This window comes from Triturus cristatus, chromosome 3_1 (genome assembly GCF_964204655.1).
Source record: "Triturus cristatus chromosome 3_1, aTriCri1.1, whole genome shotgun sequence".
NCBI classification, from domain to species: domain Eukaryota; kingdom Metazoa; phylum Chordata; class Amphibia; order Caudata; family Salamandridae; genus Triturus; species Triturus cristatus.
Genome location: NC_140583.1, coordinates 363475978 through 363501716, shown reverse-complemented (window position 1 = coordinate 363501716; position 25739 = coordinate 363475978). Strand labels below are relative to the sequence as shown.

At 46.1% G+C, this 25739-nt stretch overlaps 1 protein-coding gene across 2 annotated transcripts in view; it reads right to left on the bottom strand.

Annotated features, from left to right (window-relative positions):
- Nucleotides 1–25739, bottom strand: part of RFX7 (regulatory factor X7) — a 472709-nt gene that overhangs the window by 156015 nt on the left and 290955 nt on the right. The window contains exons 4-5 of one of the 2 annotated variants that reach the window (XM_085644129.1): nucleotides 24241–24381; nucleotides 4266–4382 (exon numbers count right to left, since the gene is read on the bottom strand). In XM_085644129.1, coding sequence (XP_085500255.1) covers nucleotides 4266–4382; nucleotides 24241–24381 — 258 coding nt within the window. The remainder of the gene's footprint in view (nucleotides 1–4265; nucleotides 4383–24240; nucleotides 24382–25739) is intronic. The other variant, XM_085644130.1, reaches the window with a different exon arrangement.

The following is a 25739-nucleotide window of genomic DNA, read 5'->3' as shown; positions in this document are numbered from 1 at the left end:
CGCCATCCGTTACAAATACTGGGCATTAATTATAGCTGAATTGAGTGATACTGGGCTGGAGGGTCCCCCTTAGTCCTTATCTTCTCCTGGAGGTGATGGAAAGGTTGGATGGTTCCTGTGCGGACCAGTTGCTCCTAGGGACAGCGATATTGGTGGTCAAAAGAGACATTGCAGCGGCGTAGAAAGACTCGGCAGCTCCCTGTATGGCTTAGGGCATTGGACTGGTGTGCCATTCAAGAAAAAACTGTGTATGAGGCAAGAGGCAGTCCGGCCAAACACGGACCTATATGGGGCAAATGGTTGGGCTTGCTGGGCTGATCTGGAACGGACGATGGTTGGAAGGAGTAGGGGACAATCTAGATCTTATCCGTTGCTGGGCCAGATGGGGGAATGTTCAGTGAATGTACTGAAATGTCTTATATGTCACAGTGACGCTCTGTTCATTTTGTTGCTTAATAAAAATCAATAAAATTGCTTATAAAAAAAGAAGTGTGAATGTATTAGTACAGTTTTTCGAAGTAGCACGTATTATTGGGCCACATATATCTTCAATGCAACGGCCACAACATGTATTTATTTTCACCACTGTGTAGTAATGATTCTGTCAAACTCTCCAATAAAAAGGTATTTTTTGATTTGCCAACTCTGGTATTCGCTTAATGTCCAGTATGCCTCATTTCGATTCGTTCTGGGCACGAATAAAAAAACACAAGTTAATTGGGTGGGGAAGTCAAACAAAGGCCATGCTTTCCATTTTAGCTACCAAAGGATATTTTGTTAACACTTACAAGTAATATTGCTGAACGGATTTACATCAAACTTGACATGAAAGAAGACCTTTACACAGAAAGCACTCTTTCGCTTCATTGATGTAAACCTATGCAATCGTTTTTTGAGATATTAACATGTGAAAAAGGTGCCAGGTAAGCTTTAAAGAGTTGACGTTTGAATTTCATAGTTATTTTAGTTTGCTGACGATCTGCAGATTACATTTTTAATTTTTTTAAAAGGTCTCTCATTGGATGAGTAAGTATTTTACTCCTGTCACTTCTTTCAGGTCTGTGGTCTCAGAACTGAGACTAATTTGGTGGCAGCAGGAGAAAAATTTCTCTTGGGGCCACTAGCACGGGATAAGAAGCACAGTCCCAGAGGCTCAAAGTATGTAAATAATAAAAGGCCACACAGGGTGGCATGGTGAGCACACCTCAACCCCTCTCCCCCAAGATTAAAATTCAACAATGATAATTGTAGGTGAGCTGGGGTACGCAGACTAGATTTCAAGGCAGCAGACTCCAAAGACTCAAAATGGTGCCCATATTCCGTGGCCTCTGTACTATGAATATTATACATGTGAACCTTCAGAAGGTCCACTTTCATAATCCATGGTCATGGTACTGAGGCCCCCGACCACGGCTGCTATTTTGGGCAACACATTTGGGTTGCTCACAGTTAATTTGTTTTGTTGAGCAGAGTCAGCAGTTTCCAGCACAAGCCCAAATAAGAGGGGCAGGATGTCTTCTACAGTCTATGGAATCCCCGTTGATTCCATTTGCAATTTTACATTTTAAAGAGCAATCAGAGCATTTCATTCTTGGAGATGGTAATGTTGCTGTGAGCACCATTTGCGGCATAAATGGCACAGGTAGGAGTACTGCAGGACCACCCACTGGCCAGGGGCGTGACATAGGCCCCCTGCAACTCCTGCAGTATAGGCAAAATGGAGGGTGGAAGGGAGAGCATCAATCTTCCAGGGAGGCCAAACCCGATCAGGGTGGCTCTATCCAGCAGCAGGATGACACTTTCATTACGCCACTGCCACCGGTGCTCATCAGTAGGAAGAGAAGATGACATTGGCTGCTTAAACTGGGGACTGAAAAACCTGCAAAAGCTGAACATTTGGCCACCTGCGAAATCAGCGACAACAAACTTAGCAGGAGTCTACACTTCTTTGAAACATTGAAGATGAAGACAGCATATAGTCAAGCACAAGAAGGACTATGGGAGGTTCCTGAAGGAACAGTGGAAAACACTGTTGGACAGCAAGAACAAGAAAAACCTGTGGATGTGCCGCAAGTGCTACAAGAAGTGGAGGAGACTAACCCCCCCACGCATCTGTGCAAGGCCGAATGCTGTGAGTGCCTGCCAAGGGTTGGCCACAGGCTAGGACATGATGCCTACCCCCACGTTAAATGCGCAAAGGATGTGCCTATTTGTGTTATCTGCCTGTGGAAGATTTGGCACAGGGACTGACCATAGGCCAGGTCCTACGGTCAATGACAGCTGCGCATAGCAGAAGGCAGAGGGGATTGATCACGGGCTGCAAATCGGCCACATGGCCTTACAGTAAGCAAATGGATTGGATGCTAGGCCTGGCCAAAGGCCGGGCATTGTAGCCAACTGCTACTGCGTATGGCCAAAGGCCATGTGTAGGAGGACTGGAAGCCTACATCTGGCATCCAGGCTCTGCACACAGTCCCCTCTGCACACTGCAAAAGAACGGGCTCAGTAAGGTTTGGCCACCTGCAGTGAGTGCGCGCAGGTCAACTTCCACTATGCTGCGCACAGCAGGCTCGCTGCCGTGGAGGGTTGGGCACAGAGACCGGTCATAGGCTGGGTCCTGTGGCCGACCCTCGTTGTGTATCTCCAGAGACCGTCAGCAGTGGGGCGGCAGTGGAGGGTTGGGCACGGAGACTGGTCATAGGCTGGGTCTTGTGGCTGACCCTCGCTGCATATATCCAGAGACCGTCAGCAGTGGGTCTGCCGTGGAGGGTTGGGCACGGAGACCGGTCATAGGCTGGGTCCTGTGGCCAACTCTCGTTGCGTATATCCAGAGACCGTCAGCAGTGGGGCTGCCGTGGAGGGTTTGGCACGGAGACCGGTCATAGGCTGGGTCTTGTGGCTGACCCTCACTGCGTATATCCAGAGACCGTCAGCAGTGGGGCTGCCGTGGAGGGTTGGGCACGGAGACCGGTCATATGCTGGGTCTTGTCGCTGACCCGCGCTGCGTATATCCAGAGACCGTCAGCAGAGGGCTGCCGTGGAGGGTTGGGCATGGAGACCGGTCATAGGCTGGGTCCTGTGGCCAACTCTCGTTGCGTATATCCAGAGACCGTCAGCAGGGGGGCTGCCGTGGAGGGTTGGACACAGAGACCGGTCATAGGCTGGGTCTTGTGGCTGACCCTCGCTGCGTATATCCAGAGACCGTCAGCAGTGGGGCTGCCGTGGAGGGTTGGGCACGGAGACCGGTCATAGATTGGGTCTTGTGGCTGACCCTCGCTGTGTATATCCAGAGACCGTCAGCAGTGGGGCTGCCGTGGAGGGTTGGGCACGGAGACCGGTCATAGGCTGGGTCCTGTGGCCAACTCTCGTTGCGTATTTCCAGAGACCGTCAGCAGGGGGGCTGGTCGTCTGTGGCAGGATTAAATTCAGGACCAGGAAGGACGGCTGAGTAACGGGTAAATGAAGTAAATAATAAACAGATGATAGAAAGTTTATGAAAATATAATGTTAAAGGTTAATTATGGTTCAGCGAACACAAACCTGTACAACTTCTGAAAATGGTCAGTTATGGTGTGTAAGGCACACCATAACTCACAGTTCCCACAATGCTCAGTGTGTTTCTTCGTCGATGGTACGTGAACACAAAGGAGTCTAGCAACAGCAAAACGTGGAGGGTGGGGAGCGTTTTATTGTATATTGCATATCATAACCGGCGAATTTTAGAGGTTTTACAGGCATATATTCCCCACACACACGCACCAGAAACTAAACAGTTAACTTCTGAGACAATCTACATGGATTAAGTTATTCAGTGTAACTGTGCAGTGTTAACTTGGCATGAAGTGCTGTTATTACTTGCTATATTTTTTAAACCAATAAAATCAACATTTGCCACAGCTATAAGTTTCTTGTACTTAAAACATGCATTGTTGCAAGACTAGCCTCATAACTAAAAACATAGTTTGGTTTATATATTTATGCTTTATCCACACAGTTCTTCTGGGGAATTGTTTGGGCTTGTTGAATTGAATGAACTTCTATATTTAGCTTCTTGATGAACAACACGAGCAGCAGTGCGCAGGCACAGAACAGTCACAACAAACAGTGGTGCAAACAGTTCACTGGACGGGAGGCTGAAAGCAGCTGGTGTTATGTTACTTGCAGTGGAGAACATTATCCTAACTTGCCCCGACTCTGGAACGAGGGACGTTCCCGCCATGCCAAGTAGGAAATACGTCACAAACTTTAAGACACGTAAAGGATATTTGGATTTGCCTCTGATGCCCAGCCGACGCGCCTTCATGTTGGGAAAGACGTTTTTCATTATCTTTCCAAAGTCAGCCGCACTCAATGGATGGTAGCCAAGATTGTCACAATAGCTCCTGCAGGAAAAAACACAAGAAGTGTGTTTGGATGAGATAATAAGCTGCCGAACTGCACACATCACCGTGAAGGATAGGGCAGCACAGAATAATTTTTGGCACACTCGTAAGATTAGGTAAAGTAGGGCAAACATGCATTTCAGGCAGAATCAATAATCATTTCTTGTTGTGGCTCCGTGCGTACAATTAATAGTATAGTATTGGTGTGCTTTAATAAATGTATTACATTATATAAGCCTCTCTTCCACTTACCCACACCCTTCAAATCAATCACCCAGAGAAAGGTCTCACGGGAATGAAATCCCTGAAAGGAGAAACTCAGCAGGATGAGTCACAACCAAAGTCTGCATAAAGTGCCAAAAACGAACAAGCACTGGCCATCTCAATAGGTCTGGACTTTAAGGAATGCTGTAGGGTAATGTGACGCATTGCAGATAAAATAGGAAAGGATATGTATATGTGTAAGCAAAGAACTGTAGAGTAGGATTGGTGTACATTAAAAGGTCACGTGAAAGTTGAATTGTCAAGCCATACTTGTGTAAAAGCAGCATCGGGGGGAAAAGCCTAAACAAATCTCCCTGGACAGTCTATCGACAGAGTATTCCCTAGGGATTGGAGGTGTGGTTGCTTGGAAGCAAAGTATTGGCAATTTGCGTTCTTTGGTGTTGCAAACAGGTCCATTTCTGGTGTTCCCCACTGCCTGAATATTGCTTGATAGAGTTCTCACTGTGCGAGTAGGCTTTTCGTCTCAGCCCGTCTACTTCTATATTGTCCTTCCATGGAAGATGTATTGTTGTAATGTTTATGTGTCTCCGGATGGCCCACCTCCAGATCTTTTGCGCTGACTACGATAGTACAAATGATTTTGTTCCAACCAGTTTGTTGAGACAGAACATTGTTGTTGTATTGTCTGTTTGAATTAGTAATGACTTTCTCCACAGCTGGTTCTGAAAGGATTTTAAGGCTAGGAATATTGTTTTTAGTTCCAGTACATTGATGAGTTAAACCACTTCTTTCAAAATTTCTCAGATTTTGACTATCCCCATATGAGCTCCCAACCCCATATGTGAGGTGTCTATGGTAACGGTTACCGTGGGAGTTGGACCTGAGAATGTTCTCCCAGTTACTATATTTGTCCTGTTCCAAAACGCCATCTCCTCCTGTTCTTTTTGCGTGACAACCTCTAGATCTTCCCAGCTCCCAGAGGCATGCGACCATCGAGTTTGTATCCATTCCTAAACTGGTCTCATATGTACCCTTGTATATTGTGTTGTAGTGAAGGCAGGGTTTGGCCTGCACACATTGCTATGTAAACATAAGCGTTTTAGATGTTAACGCCATCTTGCCACTTTGCTGCTTTTGCACACGACACTACAGGTAGCTGTTATTATAAGTAAAACTGCTTGCTTGCTTTTCCTTCACACGAGAACGTTCTGTTTTTCACATCCCTAGATGTGCACCGCGACCTTAGTCTCAACACTGTGTGCAGAAACCGTCAAGGTCAAATAACAATGTATGCTGTTGAATTCAGGTTGATCGGCCCACTCTCTAGACACAACAAGCACACAGCTGCAAATATCTGAAACTCGGGTGCCTTTGATATTGCATTTGCATGCATGATTCAGACACTTGGAGAAAACCTTTCCAGACACAGAGAGCAGTGCTGATCCTGTGATGTGATCCACTTAAGCTGATCTTTGAGGTATGGGGTTCCCCATTCAAACCTAGAGACCTTCTATTATTATAGAAAACTAACTTATTAGCCAGGGGAGGGTGGTACACAAGGTATTATAGGACCTGTTTCCACTATCATTATAATGAATATGCTACTTACCAGTATGCATCTGTTCTTGGCATGTAGGGCTGCTGACATTCATATCTGTGCATAGATCGCCGCCTAGTGTTGGGTCCGGATGTTTGCACGTTGTTGTCCTGGAAGAGTCTTCGAAGTATCCTTGGATAGGTGACTCCTCCCCTGGACTACAGTGCGCATGGGCATCCTCTCCATCCTCAGATTGTTTTTCGCCATTGTGGCAGTGATGGAGTAGATACAGAAAGTGATGACCATGCTTGCAGTAATTCTGAGAGCTGCAGCTGCGACAGGCGCCGGGGAGGAGGGAGGGCGATATGAATGTCAGCAGCCCTACATGCCAAGAACAGATGCATACTGGTAAGTAGCATATTCAGTTCGAGGCATGTGGGCTGCTGAATTCATATCTGTGCATAGAATACATAGCAGTGCCCTCTATTAGCGGCGGCTACCCGTGCCAGCTGCAGCGGTCTGAAAAAGTGTTTTGAGAACAGCCTGTCCTACAGCTGCCTGCTGTTTTGACTGCACATCTACGCAATAGTGTTTTGTAAATGTGTGTGTAGTGGACCATGTGGCTGCTCTGCATATATCATGCAGGGGAATATTTCCTAGGAAGGCCATGAAAGCCCCCAACTTACGTGTTGAGTGGGCTCGTGGTGGAATAGTTAATGTGCGTTTTGCCTTTTGATAACAGATTTGAATACACTTAACTATCCATCTGGCTATCCCTGCTTTGGAGATGGCGTTACCTTTGTGGTGTGGGGCAAAGGCAACGAACAGTTGTTTTGTCTTCCTGAATGGTTTAGTCCTGTCGATGTAGTACATGAGGGCCCTCCGTACATCTAGTGTATGTAGTGCCCTTTCTGCAACAGTTTGTGGGTTTTGGAAGAAAACGGGCAGTTCAATAGTCTGGTTCATGTGGAACTGCGATATTACCTTGGGCATGAACTTGGGGTTGGTACGTAGTACGACCCTGTTGGCGTGAACCTGAATAAATGGCTCTTGAACGGTTAGTGCCTGGAGTTCACTAACTCTTCTGAGGGAAGTGATCGCTACTAGGAAGGCCACTTTCCAGGTAAGGAATTGAATCTCGCATGAGTGTAGAGGTTCAAAGGGTGGACCCATCAGGCGTGTGAGGACCAAGTTGAGGTTCCACATTGGAGCCGGTGGGTGACTAGGTGGAATGACTCGTTTGAGCCCTTCCAAGAATGCTTTGATGGCAGGCACTCTGAATAGAGAGAGGTGCTGCCTGGTTTGCAGATAGGCTGATATTGCGGTCAAATGGACACGTATAGAGGTGTACGCCAGATTGCATCGATATAGGTGTAAGAGATAACAGATGATGTTTTGGATGGATGCGTCCAGCGGGTTGATGTCATTATTACCGCAATAAATGACGAACCTTTTCCATTTGGCTGCATAGCAAGCTCTGGTAGTGGGTCTCCTGGCCTCCTTGATGATGTCCATACAGTCAGGTGGCAGGTTGAGATAGCCAAACTCTAGGACTTCAGGAGCCAGATCGCCAGATTCAGCTGTTGCGGATCTGGGTGCTGAACCTCTCCATGGTTCTGCGTCAAATGCGCGGGTTTGATCCGCAGCCTTTGATGCGGCACCACGGAAAGTTCGAGGAAGGTGGTGTACCACGGCTGGCGTGCCCACGTGGGAGCAACTAGGACGAGTGTCAGGGAGTGTTGTCGGAGTTTGCGGGCCACTAGCGGTATCAATGGCGCTGGGGGAAAAGCGTACGCAAATCTGCCGGACCAGTTCATCCATATCGCATTGCCCTGCGACTGCGGATGTGGGAATCTGGCGGCGAAGCTTGGGCATTTTGCGTTTTCGCTTGTCGCGAATAGGTCTATCTCCGGATGACCCCACTGCTGAAAGTACGGTTGGAGTACTGATGGGTGTAACTCCCACTCGTGCATTTGGTGGCTGTGTCTGCTGAGCAGATCCGCCATCTGGTTGTCCTTGCCAGGGAGGTGTTCCGCCATGAGGAACATGTTCCTTTGAATGGCCCACTTCCACATGCTCTGAGCCAGATGAGACAACTGTGGAGAGTGTGTGCCTCCCTGTTTCTGTATGTAGTACATTGCGGTCATGTTGTCCGTCCGGATCAACACGACCTTGTTGCATAGATGTACTTTGAATGCCTTCATGGCTAGGAAGATTGCCATCAATTCCAGAAGGTTGATGTGCAACTTCTTTTGTTGTGTTGTCCATAGTCCTTGCACTGTGTAGTGGAGTACATGAGCTCCCCATCCCTGGAGAGACGCGTCCGCTGTCAGTACTATTTGTGGGACAGGCTCTTGGAACGGTCGGCCCTTGCAAAGGTTTTGTGGATTCCACCAATGCAGAGAGTTGTATGCCCGACCGCTCACCAACACTAGGTCCTTTAACTGTCCTTGAGCCTGATTCCACTGACGTGCTAGGCACTCCTGAAGTGGGCGCATATGTAATCTCGCGTGCGGGACTATGAAGATGCAGGAGGCCATCATGCCTATCAACTGCATAAACACTCGCGCTGGAAGTGAGTGATTGGGTTTGAATTTGGAGATCAGCAGTTGTATGCTGTTGATCCTCACTAAATTTGGCTGAGCTGTGGCCGCCAGAGTGTCTATAGTCGCACCTAGGTACTGTTGTACGTGTGCGGGCTGGAGATGGGACTTTGGATAATTCAGTGAGAATCCCAGACTGTGAAGAAGGTGAATGGTGCGGGACATGTGGCTTGCACATTGCTGGGCTGACTTCGCTTGAACGAGCCAGTCGTCTAGGTAGGGGTAGACGTGTATATGCTGCCTCCGTAGATGTGCTGCCACCGTAGCTAGGCACTTCGTGAAAACCCTGGGCGCTGTTGTCACGCCGAAGGGAAGGACTTTGAACTGATAGTGCTGCCCCTGAACAGTGAACCTGAGGTATTTTTTGTGTGAGGGGTGGATGGGTATGTGAAAGTACGCATCCTTGAGGTCCAGTGTGGCTAGGAAGTCTCCCTGCTTGAGAAGCGGAAGGACTTGCTGTAGAGTGAGCATATGAAAGTGCTCTGAAAGAATGTACTGGTTCAGGGGTCTCAGGTCCAATATAGGTCTGAGCGACCCGTCCTTTTTTTTGGAATTAAGAAGTAGAGGGAGTACACTCCCGCACCCTGCTCGTGGATGGGTACGACCTCTATAGCGCCTTTTAGAAGCATACTTTGCACTTCTTGCTGTAAGAGCGTTAAGTGCTCTGAGGACATAGGACGGCTTCTTGGTGGTATTGTGGGTGGAGTGGAGGTTAACTCCAGGCAGTAACCGTATTTTATAATATCTTTGACCCACCTGTCCGTGGTGATGGAATTCCACGTGGACAGGAACCTTTGTAGCCTTCCTCCGACAGGTGTTATGTGGTCGGGAGGAAGGGAGAGGGCGTCACTGCTTGTTCTTGGGGGAGGACCTGGTGTTGCCGTAGCCGCGTCCTCTGCCCTTTGTGCTGGAGCCACGATATCCACCTCGGGTGTTTTTATCATAGGTGGTCTGTGTATTGCCTTTGTTATATGTTTGTTGTGACCCCTGTCCTCTACCTGCTCCCTTGTTTCCGGGGCGACGAAAGGAGCCGCTCCGAAAGGACTGAGTTTGTAGTGCGCCCATGGACTTTGCAGTGTCCGTATCCTTTTTTATCTTTTCGAGGGTGGTGTCAACCTCTGGCCCGAATAAATAGTCGGGGTTGACGGGCTGGTTCAGTATATTGTTTTGTACCTCAGGCTTGAATCCTGAGATCCGTAGCCAGGCATGTCGTCGCAACATGACGCTTGTGTTTATGGCTCTGGCAGCCGTGTCTGCAGCATCTAGTGCGCATTTGATGGAAGCGTTCGTTAGTAGCTGTCCTTCTCTGATGAGCATTTCTGCGCCTTCCTTGAACTGGTCAGGGAGATGTTGGAATATTTGCTCAAGTGTGTCATAGTGCGCTCTATCATAGCGAGCAAGGAGCGCCTGAGTGTTGGCTATGCGCCATATGTTGGCAGCTTGGGCGGCAACTCGCTTGCCAGAGGTTTCTAACACCTTGGACTCTTTGTCCGGGGGAGGAGCGTCACCTGTTGTTTGCGAGTGTGCCCTCTTGCGTGCATTCGCTACGACGATGGAGTCGAGTGGTAATTGTCCTCTGATGTAAGTAGGATCCCCAGGTGCTGATCTGTATTTTTTATCAATCCTGGGGTTTATCACTCGTGCCCTGGTGGGCTCTTTGAAAATGTCCTTGGCTGGTTTGAGGACCCCCTTCAACATTGGCAGAGTCTTTACATGTCTTTCTGAGGATGCAAAGGTGTCCATTAGAAAGTCATCTTCGATGGTATCAGAGTGAAGCTGCACCCCATGGTTATTGGCAGCACGTTCGATAAGAGCATTGAACGCCGCAGTATCCTCCGTAGGAGATGTCTTTGCCCCATAGAGTTGTGGATCCTGTGCATCGAGAGGTGCACTGGGGTCTGCAGGGTCGCCCCAAGTTTGATCAGGGTCCTGCTGGTCATCAGGGTCCGTGTCTACATGGTAGGGGACTTGGTCAGCCATGTAGTCCTCCAATGCGTCTGTATCTGAGCGTGTGGGGGAGAACCGGTGTGGATCCTGGTAGGATGAATGGAAGGGTTCATAAAGGAGAGGTTCCGATGCTGCAGGCAACTTCCTTTTTAGTGGGATCCTGAAAGGGTCCAATGGCGGCTCCGAAGTTATCCTTCGGTCCTGGAGAATCATCCTGCCAGTGCCGGCGTCGATGATACGTGCCGGAGACGTCTCAGCAGGTGTGACCGTAGGTTGGGTGACCCGTGTCCTGAGTTGGAACATTTTTGGGATTGTTGACGGAGGCAAGCCGAAGGTAATGTTGGTCGGCACCGAAGAGGCTGCGGGAGCTCCGACCGAACCGGAGCCCGACGTGTCCTGGAGGACAGGTGTGGTTTTGCTGCCTTGCGTCACACCAGGTCGTACTTGGGGCGCCTTCGAGGCTTTGGCACCGGCCAGACTCGTAGAGGCGGCCGTAGATTTTTTCGGTGCCGGCGGGTCATCGAGTCGGGGTGAAGAGATCACCGTCGAAGTCTTCGATACCTGAGGCTTAGGTGTCGTCGAGGGAGCGATGTGAGACACAGCAGGCGGTACGGCCCTTGGTGTCGTCGGTGCCGGTAGCCGAGCAGGTTTGTCGGTGCCGATGGCTTTTTTCCGTTTGTCGACTCCAACGTCGCCCGCTTCAAGTTCGGCACCGAAGTCCCTCTTGGTGCGGTCGGTGCCGACGCGGTGCGCTGGCGTCGAAGGCCTCGATCCGACCAGCGCTACTTTCAGTTTCGGTTTCGGTGGAACCTGAGCAGCTTTCGGTTTCGGTTTTGTGGTAGGGAAACCAGCCTGTTTATGTAGTAATGGCTGCCGCTGAACGTCCGAGGCCGGGCCCGAGGGCGGGGCCGAAGAACTGCGGGATGGGTCTCGGGTAAGGCCCGAAGGCGATCCCTCGACCGGAGCCATAGGCTGTGGCACTGGTGTTTGAACGGTTTGAACAGGTAGGCCTTGTTCATCATTGGAGCTACTTTCTTCGGCCCCGAAGGCCTCCTCGTCGTCTCCTACCTCGGTGTCGTCTTCACCTCTGTGGAAGAGTGACTCGTCTTCCTCGTCCGATCCGGGTTCGTGTTCGGAAACGGGACTGGAGGGCAAGACTTCCAATTCCTCGACGTCTTCGGCCTCGCCGAAGATGTCTGTTGGGGCCGGTGCCGCGTGCTGCGCCTCGAGTCTCGCCGCTCGTCGATTCCGCAGAGTCTTCTTCGAGCGGAACCGGGCACAGGCCATGCATGTTGATTCGTCGTGGTCCGGCGAAAGGCATTTGTTGCACACCGGATGGACGTCGATGTGTGGGTACTTCGCATTGCATACCGGACACCTTTTGAATGGCGTCCTGGATTCCATCGTCGAAGTAGTCGATGGACAGGTAAATGCGAAAGCAGTCGGTGCTGAAAGTTAGTAAACTAACAAATTCTATCGAACCCGATCGATAAACAGTACCGACGCGAACTAAAGGCCTTTTGGCCTCGAAAAAATATTTTCCTAACTTGAGCTAAGATAGCACATCCGAACCCAATGGCGGAAAAAAACAATCTGAGGATGGAGAGGATGCCCATGCGCACTGTAGTCCAGGGGAGGAGTCACCTATCCAAGGATACTTCGAAGACTCTTCCAGGACAACAACGTGCAAACATCCGGACCCAACACTAGGCGGCGATCTATGCACAGATATGAATTCAGCAGCCCACATGCCTCGAACTATGATTTCTCCTTTTGTTTTTTATGGAATTGTAACAATGCTGATGGTTTTATTTCTGATCATTTGTTTGCTTATGTTAGCCAAAGTACTGCATCTTAGAGCACATAGCTAAAAATAAACATTTTTAAACTTTTCTGTGTCTCTGATTACTCACGTTGTGGACTGATATTAGAATAACAACGAAAAGGTGTTCTTGATTTCCACCATTCCTGAGAGTATTCCAAGTCGCTTGTTCTGGGTTGTCTAATCATTGGTAGCTTTGATATGGTACGGAGAACGAATGAGACACTGATGCTAGTCGGATAGGGGTTCTAGGTACTGAGGTGAGTTTTTTGGTACACCACAATTCACTGAGGTCCTGGTTTCCTGCGCATAGTTCTGTGCATGAGCAGAATCACCGCAACAGTGTAAGAGGTATGCATGAGACCATTATCCCCACAGTCCTCACTGTCAAAGACTGACCCTTCTGGTATTGGTGAGTTTCTTGTAATAAAGACAGTATTCTTTTTCCGCAAGGTAACGCTTTTCCCTCTATTGAGTTGATTCTTGCTTTCAGGAACTTCTTTTCTTTTTTCAGTGTGGATGATGACTTATCTCCGTTTGGTAAAACCCTCAAATTATGTAATGTTAATATCACAATGTTTATGTGCTGTTTGCACTTATGTAAGGAGTTTGCTTTCATCAGCCAATTGTCTAAATAAGGATATACATGTATTCCTAGCCTTATTAGATGCACCGCCACTGCTGGCAGACACTTTGTAAACACTTTGGGTTCTTACTTTATTCTGAACGCTAGCACTTTGAATTGATAGTGTTCTCCGTTTATCACAAAACGCAAGTATTTTGTGTGCCTGTGGTACATAGGAACGTGAAGATATGCATCTTTTAGATCTATGTTGCCATAAAATCTCCTTGTTGTAGCTGCGTTATGACATCCTGTAGCAATGTCATTTTGTGTTTGTGTCTTTATGAATTTGTTTAAAAATCGTAGATATAGTATCGGACAGAGATCCATCTTGCATTGATATTAAGAAATATGTTGAGTAGTTTCCCTGGTTAATCTGGTCTTTCTGCACTCTTTCTATTGCCCTCTATTACAAGAATTATTAGAATTGCTTCAACAATCAGATATTTTCCTCTTTTGGGTATTTGGACCCTTTTCTTTTCTTGATTATTTCTATGCAGTATCCAAACTGCATGATATTGAGTATCCGTTTGTCTGAAGTTACCTTCTTCCACTCTTGGAAGAAGTCTTTTATCCTCCCTCCCACAGGTGTTGTGTGTGTGAGAGGGGACCCTCTTGGATTGAGTCACTTACTGGATTGTGCTGCGGATCTCCTTTGTGGCTGCACTCTTCCTCTTGCTCGTTGTGTGGTGTTGACATTATTTCTCTGGTGTTTGCAACTGGCTTGTACTCTGAAACCCTTGCTGTGAGGTGAGCTCTGGAAACTCCCCCTAACTACCGGTAGGTGTGAATCCTCTTCATAGGTTTACTCTGAATTGCAATGCTCCCATTGACTTTTCCATTTCATTTACTTTTTGTAATTTATTGATATTAGCTTGGACCTCACTTTTCAAGCCAGAAACCCATAGCCAAGCATGTCTTCTTAGGGTGGCCCCTGTCATCATCTGTATTCATGCTATATCTGCAGCATCTAGTGCGTATTTCAAGCAGGTATTGACAATATTATTTACGTCTTCTGCTAAGGAAGCTGCTCTTCTTTGGTATTTCTCAGGCAGATGTTCCATGAGCTCCGCCATCTCATCCCAGGGCTGATATGCATACCTGTTAAGCAAGGTATTAGAGTTGGCAATGAGCCATCGAGTTGCAGCTCTTATTTCAAATTTTGCTCCCAACATGTCCATCTTTTTGCTTTCTTTTTATTTCAGGGGTGGTCTGGATGTCATGGGAACATTTGGTCTCTTTATTGCTGTTGCCACAGTAATACAATCTGAAGAACAAGCCCGCTGAGATATGGAGAGTTTTTTGACAAATGCTTGTATTTCTTTTTGGCCCTTCGTGTTACAGATCTGCATGTTGTGGTTCTGGAGTCGTCGTGGACACAAGGTCTTCCATGGCCTTTTCAGTCTGTTCCGTCAAAGTTTTCCCAGCATCCTGAACACGCTGAGAGAGACGTCAAACTAGTTTTTCTTTTGCAGGGTCACAGCTATTTCGACTTAGAGACTACTCATCTTGCATTCGATTTCAGCCAAGCGATTTTCAGCTTCGATGTCGAGATTTTGGTTGTCGAGGTCTCGCTCAATATTTTTTTCACTCTCTCTCTCGACTTTTTAGTTGGCCTTCTACGCCATAGCCTTCAAATAAGCGCTCCCACTTGCAGTGTCCTTTGAATGGGACCAAAGGGGTTCTTTCGGCTTCTGCTTGGCTTCAGTCGGCGAAATCTTTGACGTAGAGGCTGCTTCTGGAAATTCTGGACCAAACCACTGGATGGCGGAATAATGAACAGCATGTGAATCCAGAAAAGATTCATGCTGCAAATAATGTCCCCTTCTCAAGGCATCACTGCATTTGAGCTGAAAGGTGTTTGTTTTATTTCCTTCTGAGGGATCTGATAGCGTTCCTTAGCCTGTTGTGGTCAGCTGCTTTATTCCTATTTCACACATCATCCATCCACTCCCAGTTGGTCTCCGCTGCAGAGAGGGTTTGTGCAGAGGAGACTTAGTGCAAGTTTTACATCTGGTGAATCCACATACCATAGGTATGGTTGAGGCACAATATGACCAAGATCCAGGGTCAGAAGTATAGGTGCATAGACTGACAGCGCTCAATCCATAATACAGCAGGCAGCCACGTCAGAAAGGAAAAGAGGAAGTTAGGAAAAAGTCAGTCCTGGAGCTCAAGCCATACACAAAGCACGCGACTATATACAGTTTGTCTCTAAGGGTGGATGAGTCTCTATATTTCAACCAGGCTATTGCCATCTGTGATGTCTCTGAAGGCGCGCTCTACTGTTTGTGTGAAGTTTATTATGTGTGCCTGATAAGTCAAGGAATGGATCTGTGGCAACATTTCAATCCCCCCAAAAGCATTTGAGTCCTGAAAAATTCTAGTAAGAGTCATGGAAGCAGAGGAGAACATTTTAATTTTTGAGGATTTGAATCTAGCCAAGTTGGTGCAGGCATGACTTCTGGTCATCCTTTTGTTTTAACGTCTCCAGATCTGCGAGTTCCAGTAAGTCGAGGAAGCACTCCGGATTATCTGGTCCAGAATATTTAGAGGTTCTGTCACCCAAGGCAATGAGTATGCTGCAGGCTCTAAAAGTCCATATTGTAGGTTTCTACTTTGAGATTGAGGTGCATCGATAAGAAGGCCTTGCGTGTATGGTTTGTTCACATTTAGGAGTCTGCAGAAACATGTATATTTTGGCCATGGTAAGTAAAGGTACACAAGTGTAAAAGGAAACAATAAATCTTATAAGAATTTGGAAGCAAAAGATGAAGAAAATAGGATACGTTCAATGTACAGTGTTGTTTAATCACACTGGACAAACAATGATTTATAACATTCATTAATACAGTTATGAAAAAACAGTGCCCCAACGTAGATATCTGACACACTAGCCAGTTTGACCAACAGCGATTTTTCACTGTGTTACTGCTATGAAACATGGCTATCTAACATTTGGATAATGTGTGAATAACGTGGCCCTAAATATGAGCCCTTTTACTTTGTAAATAATATATTTTGAGAATCAAACTTTGTTGCATTCACTCCCTTATCCTCACTTACAATCACATTACCCTCACCATCCCCCCTTCCCCTCCCTGGGGCACTGTGTTTTTCAAAACTGTATTAATGAATGTTATAAATCATTGTTTTTCCAGTGTGATTAAACAACACTGTATATTGAACGTAACATATTTCCTTCATCTTTTGCTTCTAAATTCTTATAATATTTATTGTTTCCTTTTACACTTATGTACCTGTTCACCGGGACCACTTTCTCTATGTACTGTTTAATACCCTAGTCCTAGTGACTTCATTCGGGTTTACCCTTTTAGGTAACCATGGTAAGTAAAGGGTCAGCCATGAATCTGAACTACTTGTACAACTTGTCTATATTGTTGTTGTCTCACAAAGTATGCAATGATAGCCCTTTGCTTGGGCCAGTTAGTGGCATTTTGTGGATCTGTGAAGACAGTCTTCAACAAGTTGGACTGATATTGTATGAGAAAAGGTGGACAACAGGCTGGGGCTCAAGTTCTATATGGTCAGATGTGGGGAGTTCAATTTACAGTTCAGTAACTAAGAATACCAAACTTTTTTGTGGCTGTATGTAGCAGATGGGTCTTGTGCACCTGTTGAAACGTGTCCCCAGTGAACAAATGTTTCAATGCAACTAGAATATGAGTTAGGGCAAACATTAGTGAAGGTGAGAATACACAAGGGAGATGCCAGGATCGGTAGGTCTCACCTCTTATGGAGTAGGTTTGTCAAAAGTGTTTTAGCCCAAGTACTGTCGTTGTCGTGAATGCCATACCATGCGAGCATGAGATGTCTATTCTTCGCTGCAAGCTTTGCTAGAGAGGGACACAGATAGTGTTCAACTTATTATGGCTCTTGCCATTTTGGTTTAGAATGTATATGCCTTCCTGAACCAGATGTGCTAGGGGTATTCATTTTACAGGCACTTGGAGCTACAGGGTATGTCATAGATTGGTTTGCAAGGATGTGGCCTAACGTCTAGGGCGGTCGACCTCCAGTCTGGGGAACCGGGTTCGAGTCTCTGCAACAACGCTCAACATCCTGTGATTCTGGGCAAAACACTTAATCTCCCTGTGTCTAACAAAAACAAAAAAAAATGAATGTGTCCTAGTGTAACAACTGGTGCTCATGTAAAGCGTGTCGATACTTACTACCTTCAGGCCGAGATTGCGCTATATAAAGCTTATTAAAAAAAAAAAAGAAATGTCCCACGTAAGGAATCCCAGGTCTTTCTCAGGGGCACATCCATTTAAGTCATAAGCACTGAATAGTCCCGCCCACGTTCAGGGAACCCGGAGCACTTCTTAAAATATGTATTCTTAACTGTAGATGTTTGCCTTTCTTTAGGAAGGCCCGGAGAACCACTTAAGACATGAATATTTTGCAGCCTATAAGAAAGGCTACAATGGTCACTCTTCAGATTGCATTTAAAAACGGGAAATATATATACATATTTCTGGTAAATTGACAGGAAAAGAGCCATTTGACTGGTTAGATCTCTTTCACAAACCCTTTTTTAAAAAGAGAAAGAAGAAGGAAGAGAGGCCTGCTTAGCCCTATGGGCTGCCATTATGTAAATGTGAAAAGAGCATGTGCACCTTTAAGGGCTCAGAGACCACCAGTGGCTAGCAGGTGGCGGTTGCTTCAGTTTTTTGCCAAGACATTACCAGGTAGGAAAATTGTACAATGATTGTCTGCGTTACTTCTACCTGGGAGGATTATTATGACGTAAATGGGGATTCTCCCGAGAGAACTGGGATTACAGTTAAGAAACCATTCCACTTCTCAGGGGATCTCCATTGATGGTCAAAAGCACTGAATAGAGTAGAAAGCCCTTCCCAACAACATTACAGTAGAAAGAGAAGAGAGACAATCAACAGACCAGATCAAACAAATACATTTCTCAGGGAGGCATGTTTAACTCGAGCATCTGAGTCAAAACAATAGTGTTTGGTAAAAGTGTGGACAGATCCCCATGTAGTCGCTTTATAGATTTCAGCGATTGGTATATTTCTCATTTAAGTAGTTGTAGCGGCTTTCTCTCTAGTGGAATGAGCTTTAGGTCTACCATACAGAATCTTATTTGCCTTCTGATATGACAGCAGAATGCAGGACACTATCCAACTAGATATAGGCTATTTGGACGTGGCTAAAACCGTATGGACCAGCTTGTAGTTCACAAACAATTGGTCTGATTAGCGGATATCTTTTGGTTTGTCCAGATAACATTTTAAGACTCCTCTGACATGTAGAGTAGGAAGAGCCCTTTCAGCTGGTGTAGCAGGGTGCTAAAAGACGGTAGACCGAGAAATGGTCTGATTAATGTGAAAATCCAAAATAACGTTCGTTAAGAATGTTGGATGAGTCCTCATAACCACCTTACTACTATGGAACACCATTTATGGTTCTTGAGAACATAATGGCTGAATCTCACAAACCCTAAGTGCTGACTTTATAGCTACTAGGAAAGCAGCTTTCCAAGAAAGATGTTGCAACAAGGATGTATTAATGGGCTTTATAGGGGTCTGGATGAGGCATAAAAGGACTATATTCAGTTCCCAGGGATGAGATGGTAAACGTATGGTAGAAAAACCTTTTTCAAACCCTCTAAGAAGTCCTTGATAACAGGAATTTTAAACAAAACAGTTCCAACTTCCTATGCTTCTATTTTGACTCATCTGAAGACTAGGAGTTAGATAAGGACATCTCTCAGGAGTGGTCTTGGGACCAAGAACGTATCCAGGTCCTCAGCTTTGAGTCGTGCAAGGAGCTAAGACACCAGAGACAGACCTCGTGAGGGTCTGTCACCGACATCTGTTTGACAAAATTCTAAAATAATTTGAACCTCACTGTTTTAGGGGGGACCTGTCACTTGCACACTGGCAACATTGTTTGTAAAATAAAGCTCCTGATCTGTGGCAGTAGCCACAGAAAACTTTTTACTGATGTGGACGCCGAGAGGTTGCAGCTATAATATGGCCCAACGTCACTTTCAAGGCATGAAGGAGCAGATGCGGGGACGCACAATGGCACCTTTCTGGTGCACAAGGGAAATGCTGAAAAAAACCTCTGGATCCAGTCTAGTGCCTAAAGTATTCACAATCTGTAGTTAAAATTATTCATCAAAAACAATGTTCATCCAAAAGTTGAATGAATTACTGAAGTTTTAAACTCCAAATTTGGGCCACGTACAAACAAACGAGTTGCTTTCCCACATAACACTCTTTCTTGTAGACATTCTGCCTAACTGTAGACTCCTCACCTTTGAATACTCTTCAGATGCCACATTAGACCCAGAAACCTCTCTAAGCAATACTCCTGCTCGCCGCGGAGTTGTGCCATATTGCCCCGCACTGACCTGGAAGTGACAGATGAGTCACGCCTGCAAGCCTACGTTTGTTACTTGCCAAATTATTTCTGTGCCCTCATATGCGGAGCGTGACAATAATTAGTACTAGTGTTCATATTCATAACACATGGTCTTTTTAGATATTAAAAAGAGGCCACTCCACAAAACAGGGAGGTGGAAGAGCAGAGACATATACGTATTTAGATAAAGCATCCACCAGAAAGAGCATTTCCAAAGTTAAGTAACTAGTTCTTCTTGGGTACTTCTAAAAGCAAATTTCTCATGTTAGAATAGATACTAATGTAGTACCTCCTCAAGGTGGAGTCTGTGGAGTGGTCTCAGATCAAAACGTCCTGCAGGTCGTGTCCTTCCCATTAGACCTGGTTGTCAAGGAAGCAGTGTTTCATTAACACCTGCACCAATGCTTACGTCGCAGCTTGGCAGATATCAAGGAAAGGCACTCTGTGTGCCATCACAGTGGTAGGAGCCTAGGCCCTGGTGGAATGGACTTGCTCCGGCTGCTTGGTCAGTGTACTCTATCCTCTCCTGCACCACTACCCATCCTTCTCCCCAGAGAACCACACAAAAAGCGGTTTATCCACCCGATGGCCATTGGTATGATCGATGTATAAACCTGAAGCTGTTCTCTGGCCCTACTGATGGAGCCTCGCCTCCTCTCTCAAGGGGTGAGGAGAAGCAAAGAACACTAGGAGAGCGATGAATTGCCCAACGTGGAAAGGAGCCATGACTTTTGGCAAGCAGGCCGTCCGAGTCCTCAGCACCAGTGGGTTCAGAAAACAGGTGGTGTAGGGCAGTTGCACCAACAGTGCCTGAAGTTCACTCATGCAACAATGCTGAAGTTATCACAATGTTGAAGACATAGTCTTTAAAGTCAAAAGATGAAACAAGCAGTTGTGTATCAACTCAAAGGCCATACACGAGAAACACCAAGAACAAGTTAATCTCGACTATGGCATCACAAATGGTTTGGAAGGGAACGTGTGTGTTAAACCTTTAATAAACCTCATCACAACAGATGATTTAAACAGGGATGGTGATCCGACAAACGTAGAAAGGCCGTATAAATAAACTTTAATAGTGCTCACCGCAAGGCTTGCTGAGCCAAAGACCAAACAAATTAAAGAAAATACTTGTAAAGGGTGTGTCTGGCGGACTCCACATCAGACCACAAATTTCTCCTAGCACTGGAGTAAATGGACTTTGTAAAAGGATGCATGCATCGAGGATGACATCGACCACTTCAGGTGGCAGATCAAATGCAGTTAACTGCAGCTGCTCAATCTCCACGCATGGAAATGTAGACCACGCAGGTTTGGATGAAGAATCCTGCCCTGCTGCTGGTAAAGGATAGCCTCCTGGAAGCTTAACCGTGGTACAGATACTCATGGCCAGACGTTCAGAGTACCAAACTGTCCTGGCCCAATCTGAAGCCACTAGAGTAACCCGGACCCGGCCGTTCCTGATCTTTTTCAGAACCTGGAGCAGGAGAGGCAACAGTGGGAAGGTAAATAGGAGTCCTAAGTTCCACTCCAGTTGGAATTCATCTCCTAGTGAGTGTTCTCGTGGAAATGCCAATGCACTAACATTTGACACTACATTCTCAGTGGTGGTGAAAAGATGTAGGCAAAGTTCTCTACTCTCCCACAAGATGTCATGCGCCCTCTTGGAATGCAGGAGCCATTTGTGATCCGCCACACGCAGCCTGCTTAGCTCATCCACTTTGGCATTCAAGGGCTCCACCAAATGGCTCGCAATAAAAACAAAATGCCCTGATGCTTCAACCACCTTCAGAGGCACAGGGTCTCCTGCTACAGGACCTAGGGCCCACCCTCTCCTTTTGCATGTTGCAATACCACATGGTGGTGGTGTTGTCTGAGAGAACCTCCATCAGCCTTCCCTCGATAAAAGATGAAGGCCTTTAACGCCAGACAAATTACCTGCAACTCCAATAGACTGATATGGAGTCAAACTTCTGCTGGGGACCAAAGTCCTCTGATTTTCACCTCTCCCCGGTGACCTTCCCAATCCAGTAGTGATGCATTGGTCATCACAGTCAGCTGTTTGCCAGGGCCGATTATGGTTCCCAGTCCGGCCCTGGCTGTGGAAGGGAGAAGGACCTGCCGCAAGACCTATTGCGATTAAGCAGCCACCATTGCAATTCGTGAGCTGTCTTTTCCGAAACCTGGATGGCATCCCAGAGACTTTCTTGGTTTGTGGTCCATTTAAACTTCCACTGCAGAGCCAGCACGTGCCACCTGGCATAGCTGTCTAGGGAGATGCAAGAAGCTAAGAAGCCTCAGAGCTGCTCTCACCGAGATGTAGGACCGAGGAACATTTGGAATAACAAATCGAATGTCCCGGGCTCCCTGGGATGGAGAGAATCCCTTGCATTGCAATGTGTCCAGGACAGCACCAATAAATGATAACCTCTGTGAAGGAGTCAGGTGTGACTGTTTCATTAATTGTGAACCTCCAGCAATGTCAAGTGGTTTGCTGTCGTCTGGAATAGTCTATGACTGACTGTAGCAAACACACTTTCAACAGTCAGTCGTTGAGGGAAGGTAAGACTGGCACCCCTGAACTCCGAAGGTATACCAACCACCGCCATCACTTCTGTGAACAACCAAGGGGCACTGGTGAGGCCAAAAGGAAGCCCTGCAAACTGGAATACAGCAAGCCAGCCTTGAACCGTAGACTCCAGGATGGTTATATGAAAATATGCATCCTGTAGGTTCAAGGAGATCATGTAGTCCAGAGCACCAAATATCTGGTCTAACGTGACCATTTAAATTTGTCCTTCTTCAGGAAGGCATTCAGAGGTTAATATATGCCAAAGGTCTGTGTTCTTTTTTTTCGGCACAAGGAAACAGCTAGAACAACAGCCCTCTCCTCTTTGCAAGTCCCAAACTCATCAGTAGCACCTTTGGAGACCAACACTCACATCAAAGGCAACAGAACAGCTTCTAGTCTAAAAGTTGAATGGATGCAGGGGAAAGATGCGGTGGAGCGAAAAGAAAGGGTAAGGCATAACTATGCTGAACAATATGAATGAATTATCTGTTGGACCGAATGGATCACCATCCTGGGAGAAAATGCTGTATCCTTCTCCCAACGGCAAAGTAAAGCAGCTTAGAGGCTGTTTCTGTTGGAGAGGGGGTCTAGGAGGACTGGTTACCCTCCTAGCCTGCGTGATGCTGGTCAGCCCTCCTCCTCTGCCTATGAAGTACTGAGGTGACTGCTGCATCGACTGGGGCAAATGTTGCTGTCTGTACGCTTGCTTTAGGAGTAGCCGTCAAATTTCCTGAACTGATGTGGAAACTGCTTGGTGTCAGCCCCAGGAAGCGCGGCATGGCCAGACTGTCCTTAAAAAGCTCCAGGGCAGAATCTGCATTTTCACCAAAAAAGTATGGGCCATCAAAATCCAGTGGAACTCATCCACACATTGCAGCAAAGCACAAAACTGGTGCCAAATGACCTCCGGATGGAAGTCAGTAGCATCTAGGCCAGGGCAAATCACATACTTGGCTGCATCCTGTCCATCATGAATTGTTTGAGCCAGATTTGCCCATGGTCTTCTCCGACCGCCAACAAGATCTCGCTGAACGCGCCATACTAGTAACAAGGGGGAAGATCACCTTCCCCTATCCACCCACCATCATCTCCCTCTGGGTATGTACCCTTTTCAGAGTCAGATGCGAAAAGATAACGGAGCCTCTGTTGGTGATACTGCTTTGGTGGATGGAATTGATACAGAAACAGGATACATGATGACTGGTCGTACCTTAGTAATTTTGTAGCCTTTTGGTTGAGTACTTTCTGTCGAGATTGTGCAGAAGTTGGATTGGATGTAAGACATTCTGATCAGAATGGTATGCTCTTCCAGCACCAGTAGCATGGCATCAATGAGTGGAACGTGATGCTGGTCCAGATGAAGGGGGGTAATTGTCTATACCAGAAACGCTACTAGACCTGGAAAGGGTTCTAATGGTCACTTAACACCAGGGAAGGGCCCACTGGCATTAACATGACTGGACACTCGTGCATATCTTTGGGGCATGACGGCGTGACAGAGATAGCCGGAAAAGTGAGGAAAATTTGAAACATGGCCTCTGTTAAGTCCTTGACTTGCTGCACGTTGCCAATGGCTCTAGAAACATTGAGTGCACCTGGATAGCTGGGGGAAATCGTCTGCGTACTCAGGGACCCTGAGGGAGACCGTGGAAGAGGTAGTCGGACATTGTTCCCTAGCACACCGTTTTTTTTTTGTTAACAACTCACCATAAGGCCGACTAATTTGGAAGCAGCGCTCCTGATCTAGTTCAGAAGGTGTGGAAAGAAAGGAACTGACAGTTGAGCACAGGAGTGGTGCTTTTATTCAAATCAGAGCGAAGGAGTGGTGGTACTTTTATGCAACTCACTTCCATTAGGTTCAAGGTGGCAGGGGCCCATCATGGAGACAGACCGAGCCACCAAGTGACAAGTGACAGCACTGCTGTGAAAAGTTTCTAGATCCAGTTTGGTGCCTGGGAAGTACACTAAGATGGGGAATTTATGGTTATTAGTATTCAGCAGAAAATATATAATCATGTATAGTATCTCAATCATTGAATGTTTCCTAGTAATAAAGCAAAACACTGGCAATGCAAAATGACAAAGAAACAACAGTAGAAAAAGAACATTTAAAACTTACTTATATTCATCGTAGACTTCTTGTTTGGGAAGTGAAGTCTCCGGGTGCTCTTCTAGGGTATTTCGAATCCAAGAAAAGGCATGCATTTGCTGCGCACGGCTTGATGACTGGGTACTCTGATCACTGTCAAAGCATACAAAACTTAACAAGTGTCAAATACCCCCAAAATACAACAACATCCTTAGCAATATTGGAGATCACACAAGCAAACAAGCAAAAAACTAATTTACCTAAGAGGAAAATCTCAGATACTGAAAACATTAAAATAAAAAAAGCAGGTCGATGGGTCAATCCATAAGGTTGATGTGAATCCACAATGTGAAGTGCTGGGAAATCACTGACTGGTTTCTCAATGCAACTCCACCGAAAAAGACAACTCTGCCTAACACAATCAGACATATGATTCTTTTCTTTGGCACAGTGGTTCCAAAAATAACAGGAAATAATGACTAAAGTATTGGTGTTTACTTTGATGATGAAACAAAAGATTATCAATAATATCACAGAGACAGTCTTTAAAGTAATGGTCTAGGTCATGAATTAGTCAACTCAAATACCTACTAAATGGGGCGGGTAAAGATGGTTTGCATTGAGTGGAGGAATAGCATCTAGATACATGGCTGGGACACAGCAGAGAGAATTCCCAACCAACAAACAAATATGCACAGTTCCCATCAAACAAGAGGAAGACAATTGGAGCAATTAGTGTGTAATTAAAGATAGGCATCACTTGAAGCATGTTAGCTTTAAAAGTAGTATGAAAAGAATCACAAACTAAAAACAAACCATTTTCTCAATTAGACTGGGAAGATGATGCACTAGTATATTAGTAGTGCATCATCTTCCCCACCTAATTCAGAAAATGGTGTGCTCAACAGTATTAATGATTAACCAAAACGGCAAATGGCAAGATTCCGCTTTCCACATTGTTCCAAATGTTCTCAGCGTACACATCCCAACCCCCCCTCCAAAAAATAAAACGCTTTGTGTGCAGACTAGCACCAAAAATATTAATTCCTTCCCTGAACAAGAGAACTGCTTATGTTCCCTAATTGTAAAGAAGTCTAATGAATTAATTGCCATCAGCCAACTAGAAGGATCTAACCACAAGGAACCGTTCCGATTGGCTGATGGCAACCTAACACAATTGCTGAAACAGCCTTCTGTTTTAAGTTGTTTCTGCAAATGCTGGATGGTTGTAATCAGCCGAACAAAACTATTTCATTACAAGACCGAAGGCTACCATTATACATTATATCTTTTAAATGCCAGTCCTGCGGCACCTTTAAAGAACTGAAACATTAAAACAATACAACAATCCAGAACTGGAACCCCATCAACCCATAAACAATCTTAACATAGAAACGTTACTCCTCTTTTAAATGCTAATCATTAGAGGGATGAGTTAACTTTAGTTATAATGCTTAGCTAGCTTTTATGGATGTTGAAAGAATGGATAATGTTAGACATTGAAGCTTCCAATCTATGGAATAGAGTGT